Below are 25,406 nucleotides of genomic sequence, written 5' to 3'. Positions count from 1 at the left end.
GTTTTATATGCAGCACCAATCTGTAACGCAGCTGATGTATTTATTCTGAGTTTTCCTATGAAAGGCTGTTGTTCTCTCGTGCTCTTGGCAGGGTGTTAATGAGATGCTCAGCAGAATGTGCTCAGGAACTAACATCATATTTCTTTAAATTATGAACTGAATGGACATAGCTACTGCTGACATATGTATGGAGGAGATCCAGCTGCCTGTTGAAAATTACCTGAAAGCTTCAGGAAGGAGAAATGGAAAGAATTCGCTTTGTGTCTCATCACAGCAAACTTGAAAACTTGAGAGACTCAATCCCATGCCTTTTTAACAAAACTCTGTTCTAGCAACAATAATTTTCATAAAGACTGTTGACGGAGTTTCTCTGAGCTCTCACTTTGATCTTCTGATGTTTCTTTCTAGTCCAGCCATTTCATGAGGAAATGAGTTTCTGAGGAACTAACCTGATAGGTACTCTTGAAAATGTTCTCTGATCCTACTGAGCAGCTGAAGTCCTTTTTTTCAGCCATGTTTAGGCATATGTTTGCATCTTGTGTGTCTTTATCATGAACAGGTTAAGTATCTTGTTTACCATGTTCTGTCAAATTCTTTTTTTGCTATAATGGAGAAGGGGCATCTGAGATTGATCAGTAACTTTTATTTCAGGTGCCTTATAGACTAGGAGGGCACTCTCAAAGGCCTCTGGTCAGGGAAATGGGTGATTCAGAGCATCTGCCTAGGCTAATGCTCTGATCAGAGCTCTGGAGAAGCTCGTCTCCCCTGGCTATAGAGGCAGCCTCAGGAAAGTTGTCTCCTGTGCATGGAATTAGCTTTCAGGGATGCTTTCCCCAAAGTCCCTACTGCCCATTGTGCTGCCTGCTTTCAAGTCCTTTCCAGTCCTGCACCCATTCCAAGTTTCCTGCTCCCTCTGTATCTATGTTGTTCAGTCATTTGTTCTGAATGTAGGTACCTTAAATGCATCTCTTTTGTGCATTAAGATCTGGTAGTTGTGAAGAACTATGTTAAAACTTCTTGCTCTGCCCTCTTTAAAACAAGATTAAACATCTCTGTTGGCCAAGCAGCTGATGACATCCTTGCAGGCTGAGACCTGAGACCCTCAGTCCTTCACAGCGCTGAACCTTTCTGCCTTGTCTGGTTTTTCTCAGCCTGCTCAAAATACACTTTTCATTGACTTATGAGTGGTTTGTAACTGTCAGCCAGGAGCCTTACAAATGCAAATATTAAAATTCTAGCAGGTATCTTTTAAAGACTTGTTTCTGAACTGGCTGCTTCTGCCAATTCAGTCCTTCCAGATGACGACTTTTGTGTTTCAGAGCTCCCGTGCAGAGTACAGCATTCAGCAAGTGTTTCTGTTGTACAAATTTATTTGTAGCCTTACATTCTCACTTTCTGACTTAAGTAGCCATTAGTTGAAAAATATATAGCGAAGTTACTTCTACACATTTTTTTTCCTCTAAATACTCCCTGTTTACAGCATGTTTCCCTTTTCTTACTCAGGTCAAGCCAATTGTTTCACAGGCTCTTTTCTTTCATACTAATTACTATGTCTTTATTGCCTCTGTCTGGTCTTTACAGCTCTCAGGTCTCTCTGGATCTTTTCTAGCTTTTCCCTTTGCTTTTACCCTTCTAGCTTTTGCCATTAGAAACCGAAATATCCCAATTCCTGATGCTTGCGAAAGCAGCAAGCATAGACCTCAGTGATGCATGACTCTTAATTCTGCTGGGGCTTACTAGAAAGGCACTCTCTTTGTTTTGGGGTGGCGTGTTTGTGTTGCTATTGGTTCGTGCCTCTGACTCGCTCTGTGGAGTTTGGGATTGAAACTCTTACGCTTTATCTAGGATTTAAAAAGCAAATGGAGCATCACACTGACCTATTTCAGCCTTTTTGTTTTGCAAATGTGCTTTTGGAACTGCCCCTGCTATAATCCTGCAGTGCTATGGAAAGACTACAGCGGGGATGTTTAGTCTAGAATCCCCTGCAAAAGTGTGCAGCGAGCAACTGACGTTATGGGAAAAAAACTGACTTCTAATTAAAGATAAAACTCAGGTTAAGTATTTTCTGTTACTCTGAAATAATTTGTACCCTTAAGTGTACATAAGTTGGTCTGAAGGACAAAATAGTTGAAAATATAAGAAGCATTCTAACCAAAATACATATCTTGATCAACACTAAAATACACTGACAAAACAAATCATAATAATCTCTTCTAATACACAGACAAGCAATATGCACAGGTATATGCTATCAGAGCAATCAATATTCTCTGCTTATCTGTCTAAAGCATGCTGGTAGTAAAAATAGGTGGACTGAGCATATTCCCAGATGTGTGGATGGACCTGTCAGTGTTTAGGACAGGAAAAACAGATCTGACAGACCTCAAATAGCAATGATTTTCATACAGAATACCTGACTTCTGCTGCAGTATAAACACTGTATAAAACTCCCTAGGTCCTGCAGTTTGCACGACAAGCCATGAAAGCAGTTGGCAATGCAACTGTGAGGATGGGGTGGAAGCAGTGCCCGCTCAGAGGGCTCCTTTGCGATTGCAGAGAGAGCCCCAACCTTGGGAGCGGCTGGGCAGGGGCTACAGAAGTGGTGTCAGCCGGAGGCAACGGCTGGGAGCAGCCTGGGGAGGAGGAGGCAGCACGCCCAGCACGCCGACAAGGGTGTCTTGCTGCAAGTAGTTCAGGATCACTCATTTAAAGTCAAACAGCACGAAGCTATTAAATAAAAATGCCTGTTATCAAGACCAGTGTGTATTAATTGTAGGAGCTGCCAAGCCAATCTGTTATTTTGCTAACTTTGTCTTGCTCTTCATCTGGCTGACAATGCCCAGGCTTTCTGGTACGGCAAACTTTTTTTTATTTCAGTCCAGCTGTGGAGTTTGCAATTACCTGAGAAGTAACAGGCCTCAGGCTGGTGGTCTGCACCGCCGCAACCATCACCATCTCCTCTCCAAGAAAGAAGAGTCCCTGGGAAGACTGTGGCAGCTCTAACATAGCGATAGGTAGACTCCTGTGCTGCGCTTGCCGTCTGCCGCTCTCACTCCAGCTCTGCTTGGAAGTGTTTATTCTTGGCTGTCAGACGTGAAACCCACGAAGGTTGATTCCACTTGCGGCAGCACTGCAACAAAGCCTGCTGTCTGGTAGAGCAACTGGAAAGCTGAGCAGCTTCTCGCACCACGGTGGTACTGGCTGGCTTGTGCTCCGTGTGGGATCTCGCTGCCTGGAAGAACAAAACCAAACCTTTTGTTCTTCTGCTGGCTGCACGCCAGAGTAATGGGTTTCAGTAACAGGAACACTATAGGCACAGTGAGAAAAGACTACTTTTCTTGCTGCTACAGTAAGATGGTAAAGGAGAATTAGATATTTAAAACCCCAAACAAAGCAAGGCGACACTTTTTCGATGATGGGAAATAATACCCTGACCAGATGAGCAGTGTGTCTTTCCTGGAAGGCTGTATTCAAAATGTGGTCTTCTGGGTCTTGCGCTACTTGCCGTGCCTGCTGTAGGCTGGGTTGGAAGAGAGGCCGTGCTCCCAAGTTAGAAATCGGCAGTGTCAGCAGAAGGTCTCCTGGACCCGATGTAACGCTGAAGTACAAACAACCAGACTTTGCCTAACGTGGCAGGAGGGCTCTGAGCAAGCAGCGCTGGCAACTGGACTCCCTGAGAGGTTGGTACAGCCAGCTCTGCGACCGCTGTCCTGCTCCCCTCAAGTACTGCTCGAGGGACAGGGCATGGAGGTAGACACCCTGCTCTTCTCAGTCTTCCTACAACAAAATATCTCTACAACTCCCCCTCACCATACACATTCCAGCTTCTTTTAAGGCTGTTTTCCAGAGAGAAGAAATGTACTTCTGTCTGCTCTCTTGCTATGGTCTCGTAGCACAAAATTTAGCTAGTAGCTGGAAATAAAGACAATGCAAGAAATGTAAGAATAAAATAGGTTTATTATAGCTATTTTACATAAAGTAATCAAGACCGAGCAAGTCAAAGAACTATTTGTATACCATGGCAATATTCTCGCTGACTCAAAGTTACCGAAGTACAAAAGACGACATACAAAAAGATGCATGCCTCATTTGCCTCTGTTTTTATTGGGACCCGTGATGAATGCAACATCCTGGGACAGTCAAACAAGATAGACAGCACGGTGTGTATATATAACATGTACTGTACACATTTTACTGTTAACACATCTGAAATTCACTCACACATATCAATTACTTGCTCTAATTCTATGAGAATTTTGCCGGGGTGAGGGCAGGTCGCCGAAGCTTTCAAGCTTTGCAGGGAGCTATGGGATAACCAGCAGGAATCCTGCGCTCCAGCGTCTCAGGTAAAAGCCGCTGCGTGCTGCTCTCTCACACCGTGCAGGGTGTCGAGCTAGGGGTGGAAAAGGCTGAACAAGCCCTGAGCTCTGGGGAGAGACGGCCCTGGGATCGCACGTGACTGCTGTTGAGCACTGGTAGGTCCAAACTCATCCGTTGAGGACTGGTGTTTTTTCATTTTAGCATTTAGTAAGCATGACTCTGTTTGCTGCACAGAGGTTTAAACTACAAATGGAAAAAAGACGCTTTGTTCCTTAAATCCCAAATTTCGTTACAAAAGCTGGTGCTTAGATAGCGATTGCTTTTAATTAACAAAGAAAGACCAATTCTTTAATGAAAATACTCCCAGTACATCAGGTGGGAAGTCCACAAATCAGTCTCTGCTGGACAGTGAAGTAACGCGTTGGTCTGGAGCGTACTGGTCCCTGGAGCGGAGCACAGCAGTGGCAGTGCTGGAAGAGCAGGGTGGCACAGGCTCCCCTCTACGCCTCGGCCAGCGCAGCCGGAGCTGCTGGACCTCGGCTGCTCCGGTGCTCCGGCCCTGGGGCACGCTCTGCTGTGGCAAGGGCACCCCGCATCCAGTTTGGGGTGTCCCCACCTTGCAGTGTCTTCTGCACAAAAGCCAACTGGAGCTATGCCCTGGAGCCTGAACACCTCTTATTTTCTGAGCACAGGCATCTACCCACTTTTTTATTTTATCACCGAAGGGGAAGAACATGTTCCTCATCTCGTAGGCTTCTTCTACACTTCAAACTTAACTAAAGGTTTTGGTCCTTTTATAGAGGCAGAGGTTCATGGATACAGGAGAAAGGGGAGAAAACAACTGACCAAAATCCAATTTTTAGAGATACATCCCATTGATGAGGTAATCGGACTCTTCAGATGTAATGGGTCGAGCTTTTTTAAGCTTCTGTCTCACTAAACGCAGTCTGCAAGCAACCATAAGCAGCAGTAAAGCAGTGATGGCCAAGCCTAAGGCTAAGGGTAACACAGCACCTATAACGAGGTTAAGAGAAATTACACTTTATTTAATACAGTGAGAAATTTGGTAGAGAAAACCTGAAATTTGTCTTTAAAAATACAGCTAGTCTGTCACTTAGGTACTAATATTTGGAGCAACTCATGCTGCGAAACTAACTTGTATGATCATACATGTTAGGAACAGTTCAGAATATGGAAGTACATTATTCAATTCTTGACTACAGTATCTGGATCTATAGCACCTGACTGAAAAACTAACATAGTTCAAAATGAACGCAGATGGTCAGTCTTACCTGTTTCTGGGACTGGACGACCACCTCCAAGCTGATCACTCTTTGGCACCATTATGCCATTCCCGTTTTTATCATCTGTTCTTTTCCCTGAGGAACTGTTATCTGCACAAAGTCAGGTAAGATAAATAAATAAATATTGCAGTTCAGTGACTCAGGAAGTCTTATCCACAGGACGCTAGAATTAAATAACATCAAAGTGCTTAAATTTATGAAAAAAACACGCCAGTTTAAGAACTTTTGACTTCAATTGTGTAACTTGATTTTTTTTAATAATGTGAAACTAGAGCTAAAATGTAAACTCAATTTTGTATCACAAACCACAGTGCATCTCAACCAAACCCAAGTGGGGTCATTTTCTGCTGAAAAAAAGATGGATATAAAGTCTCTTTTACAAACTTCCATAATGGGGTATAGACCAATCTGAGCTAAAACATTACTAAAGCAGTTATATATAGTTGAAAATGAGGTCATTTCAAGTTGTGTTATCTCCACCCTTGGAACTTGTAAAGCAGGAAACACAGAGGTTGGCTGCACAAATCACCTTAATTTTGCCTATTACCTGACACATACAGATGCAGAACTTATGTACTCGGAAGACATAAAAATACACGGGGAAAACATTTCGAAGAGGATGACCTGGAGTCACTTCAGCTTTGTGTAGTACAGGAAGATATTACAGAGCATTGTAACTATACAAGAAGAGACAGTGCATGCTGTGCTGCCAAGAAGCATCCATCTTGGGAGCGCAGGTGGCTGCAGTTCTGCTTCATAAAAGCACGGAGTAACTCAGCTGGGACTCCCTCCTCCTGTCCTCCCACTGGAGTCCTACACCAATAGCTATGGGGACACTGCATGAGTGACACGCTTAATCCACCACCATCCTCACAAATATCAGAAATACGCCTGTGTTTTTAAATGTAATGACTATATTTGGTTTTTACAGATAACAAATATTGAAGGGCACTTTGCGCTGTGATCTATTTGCTGGCAGCCCTCAGAACGGTGACAATGCCAGTGGAAACCCAGTATGCTACAAGATCTGTAAAATATGAATGTGAAACATTGTAATTAGAATTACATATAGCGGTGGGCGTTATGGAAGTGTTTAAGTCAATCAGCTTGGAACATGCACTACATGTAACTCCCACCCACCACCAGCAGCTCCAAAGAGCTGCAGAACGCATCCCTCTCAGTGGCAGCAGCAAATACACACGATCATTAATTAAACCTTAAATTGTTTCATCGATGCTGGCATGAGGTTAGTGCCAATGTCCCCCCTCTAAGGCACAACACAGCCTCCCAGGCTCTGGCTTTATTGTCCTGCCATTATGGTTATGGGTGCATAAACGCTAACTTCACCTGCTAGGATATGCCTTGGAAACAAGCCACAGCCCTCCTTCTCATTCGGGCTCTTTAAGTTGTTCTGGCATGTAAAGGGGACTTAAGGAAATCCGAAGTGTAAACTGTACTGGCTTTAAGGTACCTCTATGGTATCAAAGCTGTGCAAAATAACCTGAAGGTATTTGAGACCAAAACCAGCAGCTGTTTTCTGCTTCTGTCTTCCCTAAATGAAATTACATGAATATTTCTTTATTTTGGAAATGCCCAAAAGGCATCAGCTCTTCTTAGAGCTGCTACAGCCTGTATGACAAGGCTAGATCTGAATGCCTGTTTTATAAATTTGTCTCCCTGCCATTTGAGTAAAGGGGATATTTAAGTCAACCGCTTGTAGACATCTGGTAATTATATCTGAATACGGAAAGAAGCTTAGCGGGAAAATTTTGGAAGGGTAGAAGAATAACAGAATCCTTTCAGTAAAGTTTGTAGGGCTTTGTTAAGACTTGTGGCTGTTCTTACAGGACTGGAGGGGCTGCTCAACACCTTATCTCTTAACAGCTAGAAAACAAAGACAGATTTCCCCAAACAGGTTTAGGAGGCTGACATGAGGCATATTATATGGATTACATTTTGTTTTCACTTTCTCTTAATTTTCTAGTCCGTGCCTAGGAAATTGAAATTTATAGCCCTTTCCAGTTACCCTAAATTAGAGAGCTAAGTTACGGCTACTGCTGTCAATGCCTCTGCAGCAAAAACATGACTAAGTCTTGGGCACTCAGTCAAACGCTGTAATCCCAGCCCCGAACAGTACCGCACAACAGCTGGCGTGGGCAGCCTGGGGAGAGGCAGAGACCCCGTGCCAGGGGAATGCAAAGCTGTTATGGTGATTTATGCACTTGAGTTGGCTATGCTGGGGAGTGCAAATCCTCGGGCTGCTTGTGAATTCAACCTGTCTGTATGACCATGTTTGCTAGACTGGCTATTGCTGCTTAGAAACCAGCCCATCGCTCACTCCAGTGTGCTTTGCTGCGACTATATTTTTGCTATATTCACTTACAAATGCAGCAGTGCCAGAATATGCAGCTGGGCTTGAGAGCGTCCCTGGAAAAGGACACCAGGGCACTTCGGGGGCAGCCATGCAGAAATGCTGTGCTGGCCTTTTCAGGAGATGCAGTCGGGGTTACTTCACTATGGAGATATGTCTGCAAAGGGAAAGGACTCCTTTATTGACACCAAGTGCCTCTTCCTGCATCTTCTCCCAACTATGGAAGAAAATGTCTGGCCTTCCAGCTTGGGCAAAAGTAAACCATGAGTCTGTTGCAGAAGAGTCCATGCCCTGAGTGCCTGAGGATGTTATCTCTAAGGTGGGCTTGGTGTTCCCCTGGAGTCACCTTGCTGAAGAAAAATCCCACTGGAAAAGCAGGAGTGCAGAACAAGATTCACCCATTGTCAACAATGAAGGATTTGGGGGGTTTGGGGTTTTTTTCCCCTCTTTACTGTGAATAGATCCCCTGCTAGGTCAGGTAGAAGTTTTAAACAGTCTTTACCTTGGACTTGCATATTTTCACATTTTCATACTTGAGCATAAATCCTTAAAAATCTTGTCTCAAGTCAGAGCCAAACATGAGAGGCTACTCGAGTAAAGAAAGCAGGTTAAGGGAAATTGGGAACAGAGAAACAATTAGGAGAAAATGGATTCTGGGACAAATTTCCCCTAGTACTACCCTCGTAGGCAGAAAGCTCATATTCCTGCTGTGATGAACTACCCCACAGCCCAAAACTGTACAGCTTAGCCCAGCTCCTTCTGAAGTGGAGAAAAGAGAAATATGGTGGTCCTTGACCGGGAGGCCCCTCTACTGGACATCTTTATTGGATTCTCAGAGATGAAAGCTGCTTATGGGGAGGCAAGTAGCAGAAGGGAACTGTCTTTATTGGTACTGTAACCACCACTGTAATAAAAACAAATGTAAAAAAGAAAACAAAGCAACTCCCCAGTCCTGCAACTTCTCAGAAAAAACTTCTGTTCTTCAAAAGTCAGCTGAAAGTTTCTGTATCAAGCATCCTGTCTAGCAGCCACCTACAATGTGCCACATGCTGTCTCTGGTAGGTAAATTACCCTTAATACTAACACCGTCTTTTCCTTTGCCTTGCAGTCACTGGATCTAATAGCATCACGTTTTCCTTCCTGGCTTGTATTTTTGTGATGACCTGCAAATGCCAACTAAGAAATAAGACAAATGTTGCCCTGAATGGAGCATTCTCAAGTGAAAAGCTGGAACCTGTGCTGCCACTGTAAAGCCATATCCCTTAATATGTATCTTAAGTAGACAGCTTTTCATCCTGTTGACATTAAAATCCTTAAAGCTTATTTTCGAAATTTATTTATATCAGAAGCCTGGATGCTTGCAAAGTCAACTCTAGGCCAACAAGCAACACTACCGGCTTGGTCCAACAAAGACCTTTACAGTGTGACTCGGAGGCACAGGTTCTGCCTTGGCACCACCAGTGGGTGCGGCACTATCTCAGGAGACAGTCCACCCCAGGACAGGATTTCTGCCAGTGGAACTGCTGAACTTTTGAGAAGGTTGGTAGGATTTCTGTTCAGTGCTGCTTACCTCACCTCAAAAATGCGTCTAGCAATTATTTGTCCTCCTGAACGCTTTTCCAGATGGGCTTCATGGAGCTGCTCCAGTGTTTCTGTGTCTCTCATTTTTGTAGCACCTAATTATTAGATTTGGTCTGTAACCTCCTTGAGATGGCAGTGATGGAGAGAAATTTAATTAGTGGATCTGGGTGGATTTTTAGGAATATGTTAGATGCCTGTCTCCTCGACTCCATAAAGACCGTGGTGCTTGCCAGCGGGGCAGGACTTGAACCTCTCTGGACCTCTGGGAACCATAAATGTCCGGCATGTGAGTCCTATGGAGTTTAAGTGTCTGCACAAGGAGGGAGCAACTCAGAGCAGATTTTGGCAGTTGCCCTTTGGACCCAGGTACCTAGGCCCTCTTTATGTCCCATGACATGCACCCTCTTTGGAACTGATCCATAGGCGATTTAAAAACTCCCTGAGCTGTTTGCTGCTTTTTGGTTGGAAGTATTGGGCTCTTGGGTCCTTCTATTCTACAAGGAAAGCCTAAAGTATCATTTAACTGAAATTAAATTCTGACTGAGCCTTGTCAAAAGAGCAATATTAAAACCACAAGAGTTAAAACCAGACACGGTCAGCTGGAAATCATGCCTGTTTAAAAAGATTACAACAGCTTCTCGTAGTACACTAATGACTGAAGCCTCATCACATTTTTTTAGTTTTATAATAATATTTTTCTTTTATTGTCTACTGCTGTGCAAAAGGCTACCTTGAGAGCAAAACTGGTGCAAGTAAGTCACTATGCAACGGGTAAACACAGAAGATGACTATGCAGAAGTGCCATGCTTTTACATCCACTTCCAATTATAACCTCTGATTATAGGTGGCCGAAGTTGGTGACCTCAATTCTGGTTTTACTTCTGGATTCACAAGCCCAATGGTTTTTGAGACCTACTTAGTAGCTGACTTTCCACTGGAGCCTGCAGTGCCCTTTGGCAATTTGATGTTTAGTTTGGGTGGCCCCGTATCAGGTGTCACTCAGGACTATGCGAGCAAGAAGGGTTTGGGGAAGACTTCAGAATCTTAAGTCATTCCAATAAGAAGCACCGAGGTCACCTACACTGCCAGAAAAGAGGGAAACATTTGAGAGAGGATTTTGCTATCAGTTCCTAGACATTCACCGAGGCAGTCAAACTCCTGAAGAACATTGTTTTCACTCCCTTTGCAGTCTCCACAGATGAAATACAAGCATCTGAAGAAACATCAAAGTGCCAACCAGGCATGTGCCCTGTACAAGAGTCAGCAGCAGAGGGCACTGAGCACTGCTCTGCTGTAACAAGAAAATAAAGCTGTTTATAAATAGCTGGGTCTTGGGGAGCAAGAATCAGTCTAAACCATGACGAAGTAAAAGTGGGAGGTCTCGTACTCATTTTAGGCTCTGTGCACACAGTTTTGCTTTCATTCAGTTGCCATTTCAGATCATTTTAATTCACCAGCAGGAATCTTAAAAGACACAGCAATTTAATTGCAGCTTCTGGAGCTTTATCAAGGCAAGGGTTGGTGACTCTGCCTGTAACATCACTACACACTGACTAACAACAGGCTTGCAGCCACTACAGAGAATACTACTGGGGACCTGGGGTTGCTTGTTACCAAAGACTGAGCCTTCTCTATAGTGATGAAAGGCTTCTCCTGCCCTGGAGACACACTTCAGAAAAAAGTGTCCACCATAATCAAGGTGTTACTTCAGGAAAATAAAAAAAGAAGTCATCAGTTAGCACTGGGAGAAAAGCAATTACTTTCACCCAAGGTGAACAGTACTTTGTTATCTTCTCTTGAAGGTACTCTCCTACAGATTTAAAGAGCCTCATACATCAGCTTACACAGCTGAACCTGTGGCAGAATTTGTATTTAGCTCACTGCATGTTCTCTTCCTTAGACTGTATTCTTTTCCTAGCATTCCTACATTTTAACTTTCTTTCTGCACCTGGTAAGAACCAGACTTGACAATTATAAAGCAATACCTACTTGCAACTTAATTATTACAAGCTTCTTTCATATTTTTAACATTTGCAAATTTTTACTCTTAGCCAGGCACCAAAAGACAAGTTGAATAAATTTAAGGTGCAAGACATTTTTTTTCTTTAAAGAGAATGATTTATTGAAATGGATTCATTTCAATTCTTACCTGGCACAAATCCACTGATTTGTTTCTTTGGTCCCTGAGAAAGCGATTGGTTAGACATGTCTGCATCCACTGAGAGAAGCGGTTGATTTCTGGCAGTGGCTTTCAGGGTGTTTTCTGCAGAGAAGTTTTCATCTCTGTTTTCGGTCAGTCCTACAGTCCTTTGCTGGGTAGTGCCAAGATCTGCATGGGTCACTGCCTTCCGACCTGGGCTGACTGTGTTAACAGAAACAAAAATCATAATTTTTATACAGAATTAAAGGGAATGGGAGTGTTCTGATGGAAGACCCTACAATATGGGCCTTGAGGCAGGCTAAACAACTTCCTCAGGTTCAGACATATGATGAAATGTGAGTTCCAGATACAGAGCAAGTTACCATTTGCCCGCTGTCAGCTGTTAAGCAAGAGTACACTCATGAACACTACAGTGAAATCCAGCAACTGAAATATCAATGAAAGAGGGGTCAGCCATCATGCCAATTCACCCTTTGATGATTTTTGTTCACTTAGCTAAGCCTAGGCACGTACTGAGGATGACTAACGCAAGCAAACAGAGCGATGGTGAATCAACTGGTTCCCCTACGTGCTCACATTTCCAGTGCTTCAGATTCTTGCAAGGTGTCTAACTGCGTTTTGAAGCATACCTCTGAGGCAGTCTTTCTGATCAAGAGCAGGGTCCTTCTTTCTAGAATCATCATGCAAGTAAAGAACTGGTCTTTTAAATGTTCAGAACTCTTAACACAAAACCTGTCATTTGGGGACCTTTGACAGTTTTGACACCCTTTGAAGAAAAAGGATTTAATTTCTGAGCATCTGCTATATGTGGACATTAAACCTTCCCATGTGCTGTTTCCGATGAAGGGCTCTATGGTGGGAGCAAGCTGCTTGCTCACAGGGAGAGAAGCCACAGAAGGGGCATCATTCCCCTTTGGTCATTCAGGCTGTGGTTACTTTCACAATCTACACTGTGGCCTGGCACACTCACGGTTCTGGCAGAAAGTTTCATCCGATCCGTCAGGGCACTGTCTCACGCCGTCGCAAGCGAACGTGATGTCAATGCAGCAGCCATCATCGCAAATAAACTGGTAGCGAGAGCAAACCCCGACACAGGCTGTTGAGAAACAATTCCCAAATTACCAAAAGAGAAATCCAAGCAGTAAATACTGAGTCAATGCCTAAAATCTGCAGCACCAAGGAAAAAGCAAAACCATGCTACGTCAAGAAGGACCACGAACAAGTCAGAAAGTTGAAGAAAGGCCTGGCTCAGCTATATGATGCTAGATTGACACAGAAACTAATGTAGCTAATAGCTGTTCCTGGCACCCTCATCACTATTTTGGCAATCTCTTTACTACAGGAATACTCAGCCTGGGGGCTGTTGCACCTTACACCTTGTGCAGCACCCCTACAGTGCTTTAAACTCTGCTGGCCTAAGCTGAAAGGAGATCTTCCCAGGCTTAAAAGACCCAGGACAGTCCTGAAAATAAATAAATGAAATCTCTATGGCTGTAACTGCATCTCTCCAACACATAATTCCTACTACCCACCCATTCTGTATTTCTGACAATATGTTATTTTACATGCACACATATGGACTATGTGCAATCTTCTATGGCATGTTTTCTGCAACCTAATTAAAATACTAAAAGAATGCTCGTCATTTATTTATGTCAGCAATCCATTGACTCCAACATAGCACATGCCAGAACAGGACTAAGCACAAGGTCTCACAAGAGACCTTCACCAGAAAGAACTGATTGCTGCCTGCTTTAATATTTAGATTCCCCTGGAAATGGGGAGTGTCCCTGGATATTTCATTTTGCATACTCAAAGCTCTCCTGAAACCCATTCTGACCCTGTAATTATCAAGTGTTTACATCTGTGCTTTTGTCTTTCCAACAGTGGTATAGTTCATTGCTTTGTAAAGCAGTATCAAATTCAGTGTTTGGTTAATGTTTTAACAGCAAATCGATTTGCATAAGGAAATCACAGCCTTTGGCTGTTACCCTGCTATGTACCAAAAAGCTGCGCAATGCTAAGGAAAGTATGGCAGAAACACAGACGCCTGTTTAAAACCCCTAAAATCATACTTAGAAAATGCATCTCCTAAACTTCAGCACTAATAATAGCACAGGTCTTGCATGCATTAAGGCACCAGGCACTGGTTTAACTACAGTACTTGAATTGCAAATGTACTTGGGGCATTAGAAAAAGAAAAAAGGCAGCAAATCCTCTACGTGCTCCATCCAAAAGATACCACAGATACCCCCAGCAGCAAATAAATAAACAAACCGACAAACCTCTCTGGCTGCTTTAGCTGAATTAAACATTAGCGAATACAACTCTATCATCCATTACAGGCATTGTTAAGCAGACTCATAACTGGTTTTTTTGTAATACCAATTTATTGCCACAGGGACTACCCTCTCAGGTAGAGATATTGCACTGGTGCAGAGCAAAGTTTTCACTGGTTCAGTTGAACATAGTGACGATGCTATTTAACTTTTACTTTGTGCCCAAGCAGCAGATCTGTATTAGCAACTTGCTAACTACAACATAATTAGAAGTTATTAATGAGTGCAGAATTGACAGCCACTGAAATATAACTTACTTTCTACCTTTATGCTTTTTACATGTTTCTTGAGCTCAGAGTTTAAAAATGATGGGTCAGTTCCAGTTTTAGTTTCCCCAGTAACATAAGGCTTTGATAACAACCATTACACAGCAAACCTTAAATGCACGAAAACAAGAAACCATCCCATCTTTTAGACTACAGATGCCAGTCAATATTATTAGTCTGTGCCTCACACATACATTAACTGATTTTAACTGGGTCCTCCCTGTAGCACAAGCCCTGTCATGTTGCACACACCATCTGGCTATACAATGAACTGTTAACAATGTGCCTGCTACATAAGTCAGTATTTCATTTTTCCAACCCTGCATGCTTATTAGCAATACAAAGATGAACACTTAAATGCTTGAAAGTATTATTACTCTAACAAACAAGCGATGCTTGCTTGCTTTCTCACTTTGAAACAGCAATTCAAAGCTGAAAGAGATGTCATTATGTAATGAATAAGGGCAAAATAAAACACTGGAAATGGAGAGTAAGATTTCTGCCTACATTCAGACTCTTGCTCTGAATACCCTGGATGTCACACAGGCAATGGCTCCAGGCATTTTCTCACCTACTGCAGAATGAACCATGGGCAGAACGGTCACAGAGACGTTGTCAGAACTCCGCTGACCTGCAGTGTCTGTCACAGTTAGCTGGAAAATATACTCGCCTTCCTGAATGTGAGACAGTTTCAGTGTTCCTGGTTGTGGTACCTGATTAAAGAAACACAGCGAAAAAAACCATATTGGTATAAAGGATCTGTCCATAACCTTCTGGGAATAGGGAGCTCATTTCTGTACAATGTTTCATACAGATTAAATACTTCTCTTAAGCCTAGCCAGCCCACTCAAGCACGTGTACCAACATGTAACGTTTTGATCTCTTTTTTGCATCCGTTTGTAAAAATAAACTCACTTAACATTTATGTATTGTTTTTCATGGTACACTCAGTTACTTGGAGCTGTGGATCTTAGCACTGGAGAATAAATGGAAACATACATTTAACTCATTTTTTCAGGAATTAGAAATGTAATTTTAGAGGGTAGGCAGTTAAATATTATGAGTATTTTGCTCTCTATTGAGCTAGTCCGTAGACAGCATACATGTATCCACAGAAGTTACTTTTGCTATATATTGATTTATGATAAGGTGACTGATAGCACTGCTTTATTAATAAGACTGCCCACCTCTGTCCAGTATGACATTTGATGTAGTCACTCACAACTTTTACAAATTGCTGGACTGAATTTTTCCATGCCCCACACTGAATTTCCATGCCTTGCTCTGAACCAGAAATAAGTTAATCTATAGTGAGTGACCGAAACATTAAGGTTCAGAAAGTCATGTGACACAAATACAGAAACAGCTTAAATTGGATTAGATCATTAAGAAATTAATAAAATAACTTACTTTATGATAATTTAAAACAGGTACCAAACTGGCATTACTAGTACAATAGTCATTTAGGAGTAAGTTTGTATAAAATGAGCGTGATATTTGTAAATGTTGCACTTTTTTTAACCTTGTGACAATTACCAGTCATAAATAACTCCAGCTGTCTGAGAATTCAGTAACACATACTTCAGTAACTACAAAAAAGTGCTGCAGGTTTATCTGACATGCAGTGCATTTTTACAAACAAGGCACACAGGGCTATTTTTATAAGTAATTGAAAGGTACATTAAAATCCTCTGTGATTATCTTTAATATTAAAAACAAAATTCAATGAAGATCTTTGGTTTGCTTATTTAAAGTTGCTTTTCATGCCTAAAAGAGAACTGGAATTTTCGATAAATATGATAACAGAGTCCTAGACCTAGCTTGATAGCAGGGTGTGTTGATAAATGCATTTTTCTCTCCTGCTAAGTGAATTTCCTAACTGAAATTTCTTTCCTTTTCTATTTATGTGAATGCACTCAGTTATCTGATCATGCTGTTGATTACCTCCTGATGGAGTATATGACCCCTTAGAATTTTATTCTTTAGCGTATTACAGAAACGAATATCCTCTAAAAACCACCTGCTACCATTCACCACGACGTCTAGGAGAGCAAATACAGTATTTAAAACTCATGAGTGGTGGAGTCCAACTCTCTTCTCAGTGCAGAGCCAGAGAAACGCTACTGACTTCCAAATATGCCGCCGCTCCTCTTGGCAACCTCTGTGCTTTCCTTTTTATCTCCGTCCTGCCCTGAAGAATGCCCGGCTGTATCTGCTTTCTTACAAACTTTGGCTCAAACTAGATAGTAAGTTTGCAGATAATCAGCATTTTAAAAAAAACAACCCATAATTGCCCCCAAGTGTCAGGGAACTGTGCAGCTACAGCACGTGGGTAGCAATCTGAGAAGTACATTATCTAAGAAGTAATAATCAGTCACAACAACAAAAAAATTTTCCACTGGCTTCCTTCTACAATATGATAGCATTATAGCAGTCCTTCCCCCCCCTCTGCCCTCTATTTATTCTTTGGTACGTAAGTGCAATGCAACAGCTGCCTTTTATCTTATTTAAACACAATCTCATTCTCCCTTGTAGCTATGGACTCATATATTGTTTTCTAAGAATAAATGACATGAAATCCAGTCACTTCAGGACAGCAACTAAAGCACTAATGACAGCAACTGAAGATTGTATGAAAAAAAATCACCATTATTAATTCAACTCTAAATATTAAATTATCATGGTTAATCATCAGGGTATGTATCTGTAGGAGAAATCCCTGCTCATTTGAACACAATGGAAAAGTATTTATTTAAGCATGAATGTCAAATATGTTTTCCATTATCAAATATAAAGAAGTCACCAAGATTAATGTGAATTTTGCAAGTTTAAATGGATATAAGACTTGTCTCTATTTTGTGGAGTGATTTTGAGTAAAAGTAAAAACATGAACTTTAAATTTTTAATTAACTTCTAATTTTTGTCTTACTCTAGATATATTACTACATCACAGATTAATTTAAAGAGTATTTAATTGCTATTTAAAGAAAATAATGCTGCAAAGGGTCAGATTAAAAACTCCTGATAATAAAATGTTCATTTTATCCAGATGATATCTAGCAACTATTCTTAAAGCTTTCTTCAAGTCTGTTCTATGTATTATGCTGTTCGCACTCTAATCAAAGCCTTTTGACCTTTTAATTTTCAAGCCAATAAAATAATACATGAAGAAAAGCAAACTCATGGTGGTCTTTGACATGACAGTTTCAAACTGCAATACAGCCTCAAGTCTTTCAGGACTGACTCACTGTAGTCATCCTTCCAAAGACGTGGATCTTGCAGTAGAAGACAGAACTTTCAAAAGCACGCAGCACTGGCTTAACTAACAGTTTTGCACAGCCCTGCTGTATTTCCTGTGAGGAGTATGTTTATAAAAAGTTACTTGTGTATAACTTTCAGTAAATATTCACCAGAGAAACCCAACTGTCTTCATTGGGTTCATCCGGTAGCATGTTTCCTAACTGTGACGTGGTGAACTTCAATTACTTACACATAACCTACACTGCCTTCCAGGAGACTAAGGAATAACCAATTGCGCTGTTGGGTTTTTCCATGGATGACAATTTTAGGTTTCAATGTATTTAGCTAGCTCTTTGTGTTAGGCGAAACTCTGGTTTGTTCCATCATTACACATCTTGAGTAACTTTGCTGATTTTGGTGCTTTGTCTTCGATATTACTGAGCTGAACAGACATAAGCAGAGACTGCCAGGTACTGCTCGTGGTGGCGCTGGCACGCACAGCCTCTCGGGTTTTGGACTGTTCCTGTTGCTGATCCTGTCCTGTTTAAACTCGTCCTATCCATTGGCAGCATCTCAGCAACAGTAGGGTCTATGGTCCACACCTTCTCCCCTTTATATGTCCCTCCTGCTCTGGGTGGAGTTCCTAGTGTGCCCCGAATATTGTGGGCTGTGAACAGACTGTGAGTAGACTCTATGGGTTTGAGACATTTTTCCTTTCCTTTTCTCCTGCTCCTAGAGCATTCACAAGAAAGGCTGGGATGGAGAATCCCTCTCTTGATGGTTAATTTGAAGTTGAAACCCAATTGCAGCAGAAATTGTATGGATGTAATAAAATAGTATCCCAAGATAACTCATAAGGTCTGCATCACACATGTCTTTGCAGTTTCTCCATAAGCACTGACAGAAGACTGTTGGTGAAAATACCTTATTATTTTTAGTAACTGAATTACTGAGGTGTCTCTAACCTGGACCACAGCAGCTGAAAACCAAGTGCCGTGAGCACAAACAATGGTGAGAGAGAGCAGAGCTGAAATACAGTAATTAGCATCTACTAGTTTGCTGCTGGCTGTCTGATGTCATCCTGGATAGAGATGAACTGTATAAACTGCTAGAAATAATCACCGAAACAAAAACTCCCCAGGGACACGGTATAGTCCCCATCACTGGAGGTTTTCAAGATGTGATTGGACAGATAAAATAATCTCATCTAGGCTCCTTGTCCCACGAAAGGTTAGACCAGATGATCTTTTGAGGTCCCTCCCAACCTGGGCTGCTCTATATTTCTATGAAATAAATGCTCAAGTTGTACAGTCATCCTACTTTTGGTGCCTGGTAGCCATATCCATCTGAACACATTTAATATTTTTAGCTCTACATTTAAAACTGTATGAACACAACAATCTGCAAGTAACTGGCCATGTGCAAGATTGCACGTGTACCTTCATTTCAACCGATGAGTCACCTTGCAGCAGCATCCACTCGTACTGCACAATTCCACGGTCATCTGAACTTTCTCGGCCATCCAAAAGCACCCAGTCGACAGGTGACTGCAGCACAACATCTTGTCCCGCCTTGCACTGTGGGGGCTCGTCGTATTCTTCTTCTTCTTCAATAAAAAAAGAAAAGATCCATTATTTATCAGGGGAAGCTGAGTGATTATTTATATAAAACATATTTTTTCTTGGCTAAGGTATCGATTCACCACTGTGCAACTTCCTGGAAGATAGGACTTGTTCATTAGCGCACATTTTGTTAAGCGAAATATTATCTACCTAAATTTTAGTTAACTGTTCCATATGCAGTGATGTCTTCAGGAAATAACTGCTACATCAGAAACACATGGCATAGAAAACTTCTCTGTACATGGATGTTTCACTAATACAAGAAAGAGGATTGTTAGCATCAGTGTAGTTTTTTAATCTGAACTAAGAAAAATGGATTTAAATATGAATTACATACATATTCAGATGGCAGTTACTGCACACCTCTTACAGCACTCTGCATAACTTAACAGGCTTAGTCTCTTTTTATAATACATCATTACAGGAGTGAAAGACTTACTTAACATAAGCTGGCATCCTGGTGAAGCAGTGCACATAATGATGAAAAATCATCAGAAATGACACCAGTTTTAAATGCCTAATTTAAGACATTCAAAGCTTGATTTTCAGGCTGTTTAGGATTTGCAGCATTTTGCTATATTCAAAGTACAATTCTTATTGATTAAAATTGTGAGTACCAAGTACTTTTGCCAATCAGACCACAAGTTTTTCAGGTTAGACTAACAAAACCCTTGATAAGTTAAGTGACATGGCCTGTGAGAAGTGGGTTAAGTCGTTTGCTCTGCAACCTTCAGGCAGTGCAGGGAAGGGAGAGGGATAAAACTTAGTTCTACAAGTCAGCGTTTGACAGCTTCAGCTGTTTGACAAATTCAGCCACGAGATTGTATCTTTGTGCAGTTCCCTGCTCAAGTCTCATTCCTTCTCTGGGCATGGGATGTTCCTGGCACCCTGAAGGGTCAGGGTGCTTTCTGCTCTTCAACCTCCACACAGGATATCCTGTAAAGGATATTGATGTTAAGCTCAGAGAAGCATCTACTGAACACAAGGCTGTAACTTAGAGCTGCACAAGGAAAGAAGAGGCGCTTCCATAGCAGTGTAGGGATTCTCCCTTGCATGTGCTCCTCTCCAGTTTCAAGAACTTGCTTGAAGGCATGGAGGTCATCGGAGCAGTGGGACAATTTCTTATCACTGGCTGAACAGCAACCTTTTTATTTCTTGTTTTTCTCAGTAGTAGGTAAGGCATAGAAAATTTCAAGGCAAATGCCTTAAGTTAGGAAAACCTACAAACAACTGAAAACAGGGTTTAGTAATAGAAAGTATGAAACAGTTCTTGCTCATGCAGCTGGCACAGGAAGCTCTGCCTAATTTGCATACACTCAGTTCTCAAAACCAACTTTGTTTAAAAAGCAACATCTAGGTGCAAAAGAAAATATTCATTGTTAATAAACACCATCATTACTGTGCCAAGGCAACTTTTATTTGGTATATATGAGTTACATACAGTCTTCACACAATTATTTACTTTACTAATCACTGTCAAAAAGAGACCAACTTGGGTCTGAAACAGCACAGCCCATTCTTCCACTTCTACCTTGGAAAGTAGTTTCATGTCACCTGTCTGGTTTAAATGACTCGATCAATGCCCTGCAGGGGCAGAGACAAGCCCCACTCTCCGTGGGCCCTAAGCAATAAAGATATTCTCTTCCCAGACTAAGTTTATACTCCAGCAGCCTGAGTTGCAATGGCAGGACCACTTCACACCAGGGCAGGTCACAGAAATTCATGCCAGCTCTTTGTTAAAGATGAGTGAGGGACCACACTCAGGCCTCTGGTCCCAAAGGACAGAGGCACCATGCCCTTGCTTGTAACCCACCAGAACATCTTCAGAAAGGTAAATCAGTGGCAAATCAGCTCATCTTTTGCTCTAGTAAAGAAAAAAAACTGGCCTGAGAGAGACATCTGCCATGGGAGGAGACAGCCTATTGAGCTAAAGACTCTTTTTCCACAGCAAAGTTTTAAGCAATGGAATACATTATCCTTAGCGAGAGAAACACCTCCAAATCTGGGGAATACGTGCTTCTAAGAAGTCAGCATAAAAAAGCAAGGAGGCATACTCAGGAGCCACTTACAACCACCGCTCATGGGAGTAAAGGACTATCAGCCACAGGTTAGCAGAAAAATCAAGCTCAGAAAGCATCTTTTAACTTCCATTTCTAACTTTTATTTTGGTTGAACGTAACCAAGCAATATGAAACTGATACATGAGGTCAACACTCTGAGATGGTGGAGCTGGCTGCTTTCTAGAAAAGGGGCTGCAACTTTATGGGCAACACTTTTTTCTTTGGGGGGGGGAACACGACAGGCTTAATTTATTCTGCTTCCTCCATCCTTTACACAGACTTGGTCTGCCAATAATGAAACTGCCAGCTAGTTGTCTGAATGAAGGCTTTGTTATAAAAGGTTATTTCACTGCCAATTCCTGAGTGTCTTTGATATTAGTTTACGTTAATGTTGAATTTTCCCTTTGCTCACCACTAGTGAGTAGCACAGAAGGGAAGTCAGACATTTCTGGTAAGCCACTCAAGTCCTCTTTCTTTCTACATCAAAAATTTAAATATTTGCCTAACAAAGGCAAAACCAGTTACCTCTTCTGTCAGTATAGGCACATGGGGTTTCACTGTTAACAGAGCACAAACCGCCTGGAAGTGCAAAGTAAATGCACAGCCAAACCAGCACAAAGTGGGTGTAAAGTGAAGGACTTAGATTTACACTGAAACGTTCAGTCTCAAAAATTCATCCCACTGCTGACTGTTCTGGAAGGACACAGAGATACACTTGATCTGAGAAATATGTATCCGTTATTAATTGCTCCCAGAATCAAACAAGCAATTGGTTCTGTTTTATTGAAGATCTTTAACACAAATGAAACCACGACACCCTAGAGATCACTGTCTACTAATGCTCAGAAATATTTTGGAATTATGAGGACACCACGTTTATGGATACATATTGGTTTGGGATTATCAAAAAGAACACAGCAGAAAACTCAACATCACAGTACTCTGAAAAAAAAAACCCAAAACAGGTAAAATGCGATCCCTTCATGAAAGAAAATCTTGAAATGAAAAGCTCTTTCCTAAATTCAGTCATGGGGGGTGACATAAGGGAAAAGAGATGTGCCTTCATCATCCTGTGACTATGTACTGTTGTCCAGATTAATTTTTCAATGTAATTCAAGAATGCAGTAGTAACATAACATCAGACAGCAAAATAATTCAATCTCAGTTTTATCTCTCCTGGTCTATGTCATGGCTGACAGATGTTTGAATAAAAGTTCATTCTCCTTCGTGGCTCTGCTTCAGCTCCAGTGTAATTGCATTAAGAAGTCATAATCCCATTTCTGATACCACCATCGCGCACAGGGCTGACTTCTAAATAAACCCAACAGGACACAGAGCAACTTGCAGATTAGGAATTGAAAGTGCCTTGCAAGCCCAGCACTGATAAGACATGAATGCTGCCAAAAAGGCAAGGTGTTCAAGAACTCCAGAATTCAAGAACTCAAGGAATTAGAGAAATCCAAGATTTCGAATAGGTGGAGTATCGTTTGAACAACAGTATTATTTATATTGTGCCGTAACTGCACTCTACATTAGGGCCAGTTTTAATGGAATTAAGGCAGTTCAAAGTGATGAAGGACATCTGAAGCTGTTTTCAAAGGTTTTCAAAGAAGCCTTATTCTCTGTGACTTTGATGTAAAATCTAGTCTTAAGCCTTCCATCTCGCAAATGCATCCAGGGTTATAAAACACAATTACCCCCAAGTTGCTACATAAATAATACTGTGGAACTAATACTTTCCCTGTTGAAAATGTCAAAATCATACCTTGGGTTTTTCTGGTACCTCATCTTTACCGCCGTAAGTTCCTCCCTATAGCTCTCTAGCTTACCCGCCCATGTACTTTGCAAAAAATACTTCAGCATTGTAAATCCTCTAAAAATTGAGCCCCAGCTCTCTCTTATTTCCAGGAGATTCCCGTTGGCATTCTCGTAACAGGCAAGACTGGACGGACCTCAAGCCCGAGGTGTCCCCTGCCAGGGCAGCAGTAATAGCTGGTGCCATCTGGACACACAGTTTTCACTCACACCACTGCTAGGCTTTCTTCGTGTTGGACACCACGACTAATTTACTTCAGTGGAGATATATCGCTGAAGAAGATGAAGAAGAGGACATTTAGAAAAGTATTGTCAACAGAAGGTAATGAAATTACGACAACAAGAATTAAGATGTGACTGTTTTAACAAGAGGAGGTGGGGGAGTGCAACTAAGTTCTTTGGATCAGATTCTAGGAAACAGTCTCCAAATTTAGAAATACAGACTAGTTTTCCTCTACAGCTGCTTGCTCTGGATTATGTTGTTCTTAAATACGCTCCAGGGTCGAACAAACGGTTGCCTTTGATGCGGGCCGGACTCCGGAGGCGGTTATACAGAGTCTCCGTGCTGCCTCTGGACTACCGGTGAGGTATCCTTGTCTCCTTCGCTCTAGCTCTCAAGCTCGTAAGCGGGAAAAATTCCGCATTAAGTGAACGAGAAACCCACTTGGGTGGTAACACTGGGACGGCACCCCCACGAAGACGGCTATCTGCGTGCTCTCAACCTCCGGCACCAGGTCCCGGCGCAGCCGGCGCCGGCGGTTCACACCTTCCCGGGCGCCCAGCACCCCCAGTGCCCCCGGGGAACCCCACTCGTGCAGCCGGGGCCTCTCTGGTCCCCCCCGGGGGTGCGGTGCCCGTGGCTGCCAGCCGCAGGCCCGCCGGCAGGGTGACTCCCAAGGGTTTTTCCGCTCCCGCACGCCCGGCCGAGCCCTCGGGCCTCTCTCCCGGCCGAGGGGGAGGCCCCGCCGAGCCCTCGGGCCTCTCTCCCGGCCGAGGGGGGGCCCCCGCTCCTCCCGCCGGCGACGCCTCGCCACCCCTCCGCCCGCTCCCGGCACCGCACGCACGGCTCCCCCTCCTCGCCGGCGGACCCCCAGGGCAGGGCGCGGGGCGGCAAACGGCGGCGGGCGAGCGGGCCCGGCCGCCGGCCGCGCCGGCCTCCGCGCCGAGCGCCGGCCGCCGCCATTTCCCTCCCGCCGCGGGGCCGCCGGCTCCCCGCCCTCCCCGCGCGAAGCCATCTTGGGCCGGGCCCCGCGCGCCCCGCCGCCCGCGGCGGCCCTTACCCGGCGGCCCGGCGGGCGGCGGCGGCGGCGGCGGCGGCGGGGCGGCGAGGCCGGCGGGCCGGCGGCTGTAGGTGCTGTAGCCGCGGTGCGGGGCGAAGCGGCAGACGGGGCGGCCGCGGTGCGTGCAGTTGAAGAGGTAGCAGCCCAGCTCCGCCGCCGCCGCCGCCGCTCCCCGCGGCCGGCCGGGCCCCTGCACCACCGCCAGCGTGCAGCGCGGCTCGGCGCAGCAGGCGTCCAGGCACTGCCGCCAGCCCGCCACGGCGGCGGGCGCCCGCAGGAAGGTGGCGCCGGCCGCGATGGAGTCCTTGGTGCGGATGATGGAGTCGGGCCTGGCGGAGAAGCTGCCGCTGCCGCCGCACGGCTCCTCGCCGCCGCCCGCCGCCGCCGGTCCCGGCTCCTCCTGCTGCAGCTGCCGGCGGAACTCCTCCAGCAGCGACTCCACGCCCGAGATCTGCGAGCGCAGGTCGGCCAGCGGCGCCGCGCACCGCCCGCCCGGCAGCACGGTCCGCCCGCCCAGCGCCGCCAGCAGCACCAGCACCAGCGCCGCCATGGCCCCAGGCGGCGGCGGCGGCGGCGGCGGCGCGCAGGCGGGAGCGGCGGGACCGGCTCCCCCCGCCGGCACCCGCGAGCGCGGTGCGGGGAGGCGCCGGCCCCGCCCGGCTGCACGGGGCGGCGCGGCGGCGCTCAGCACCCGCCGCCCTGAACAGCTCCGCCGGGCGGGGGCGGGGCCGGGGCCGCGCCCGGACCCGCCCGTCGCCCCGCCCCTTGCCCCGCCCCCTTGCCCCGCCCCGCCCGGCACCGCCCCGGCTCTGCCCGGCGCCTTAAATTAAGCGGGTTTCTCTAAGAACGAGCCTTAAAACGGGTTCCCTCGGCAAAGGTGTCAGGGATATTTCCGGGCCTTGAGTACTGGGAAAGGGCTCCGTGAGGTGAGGTCACGCTTACGAATAATTGGGGTGGGCGGTCACTGAAATTGCTGGTGGGTGTGGGAATACGAGGAAACAAACAAAAAAAGAAATTGGGGAGGGCTCCATCCCCGCTATAGCGTTT

At 44.2% G+C, this 25,406-nt stretch overlaps 1 protein-coding gene across 2 annotated transcripts; it reads right to left on the bottom strand.

Moving 5' to 3' along the window:
• Nucleotides 1-3,939: 3,939 nt before the first annotated feature.
• Nucleotides 3,940-25,024, bottom strand: LRP11 (LDL receptor related protein 11). Of its 2 annotated transcripts, none has more exons than XM_075036815.1 (7): nucleotides 24,360-25,024; nucleotides 19,022-19,188; nucleotides 14,914-15,055; nucleotides 12,708-12,833; nucleotides 11,726-11,938; nucleotides 5,613-5,714; nucleotides 3,940-5,334 (listed from the first exon to the last, which is right to left on the bottom strand). In XM_075036815.1, exons 1-7 carry the CDS (start codon nucleotides 24,907-24,909, stop codon nucleotides 5,180-5,182), a joined length of 1,455 nt encoding a protein of 484 aa, XP_074892916.1. In that variant the 5' UTR covers nucleotides 24,910-25,024; the 3' UTR covers nucleotides 3,940-5,179. The 2 variants fall into 2 exon arrangements, with proteins under 2 accessions (XP_074892916.1, XP_074892917.1); XM_075036816.1 differs by having other exon boundaries at nucleotides 19,022-19,185.
• Between the last annotated feature and the right edge of the window lie 382 nt (nucleotides 25,025-25,406).

This window comes from Buteo buteo, chromosome 9, assembly GCF_964188355.1.
Source record: "Buteo buteo chromosome 9, bButBut1.hap1.1, whole genome shotgun sequence".
NCBI lineage: Eukaryota > Metazoa > Chordata > Aves > Accipitriformes > Accipitridae > Buteo > Buteo buteo.
Note: the sequence above shows the minus strand (reverse complement) of the source record. Positions and strands in the feature narration are given on the sequence as shown.

Bases quoted from the DNA above. Each gene is read 5' to 3' on its own strand.
- LRP11 (XM_075036815.1), bottom strand. From the start codon at position 24,909: ATGGCGGCGCTGGTGCTGGTGCTGCTGGCGGCGCTGGGCGGGCGGACC. The intron at 19,189-24,359 runs GTAAGGGCCGCC...TTTTTATTGAAG, and splicing joins GCCGCCCGCCGGGCCGCCGG to AAGAAGAAGAATACGACGAG. The intron at 11,939-12,707 runs GTGAGTGTGCCA...CTGTTAACACAG, and splicing joins TGAAACTTTCTGCCAGAACC to TCAGCCCAGGTCGGAAGGCA.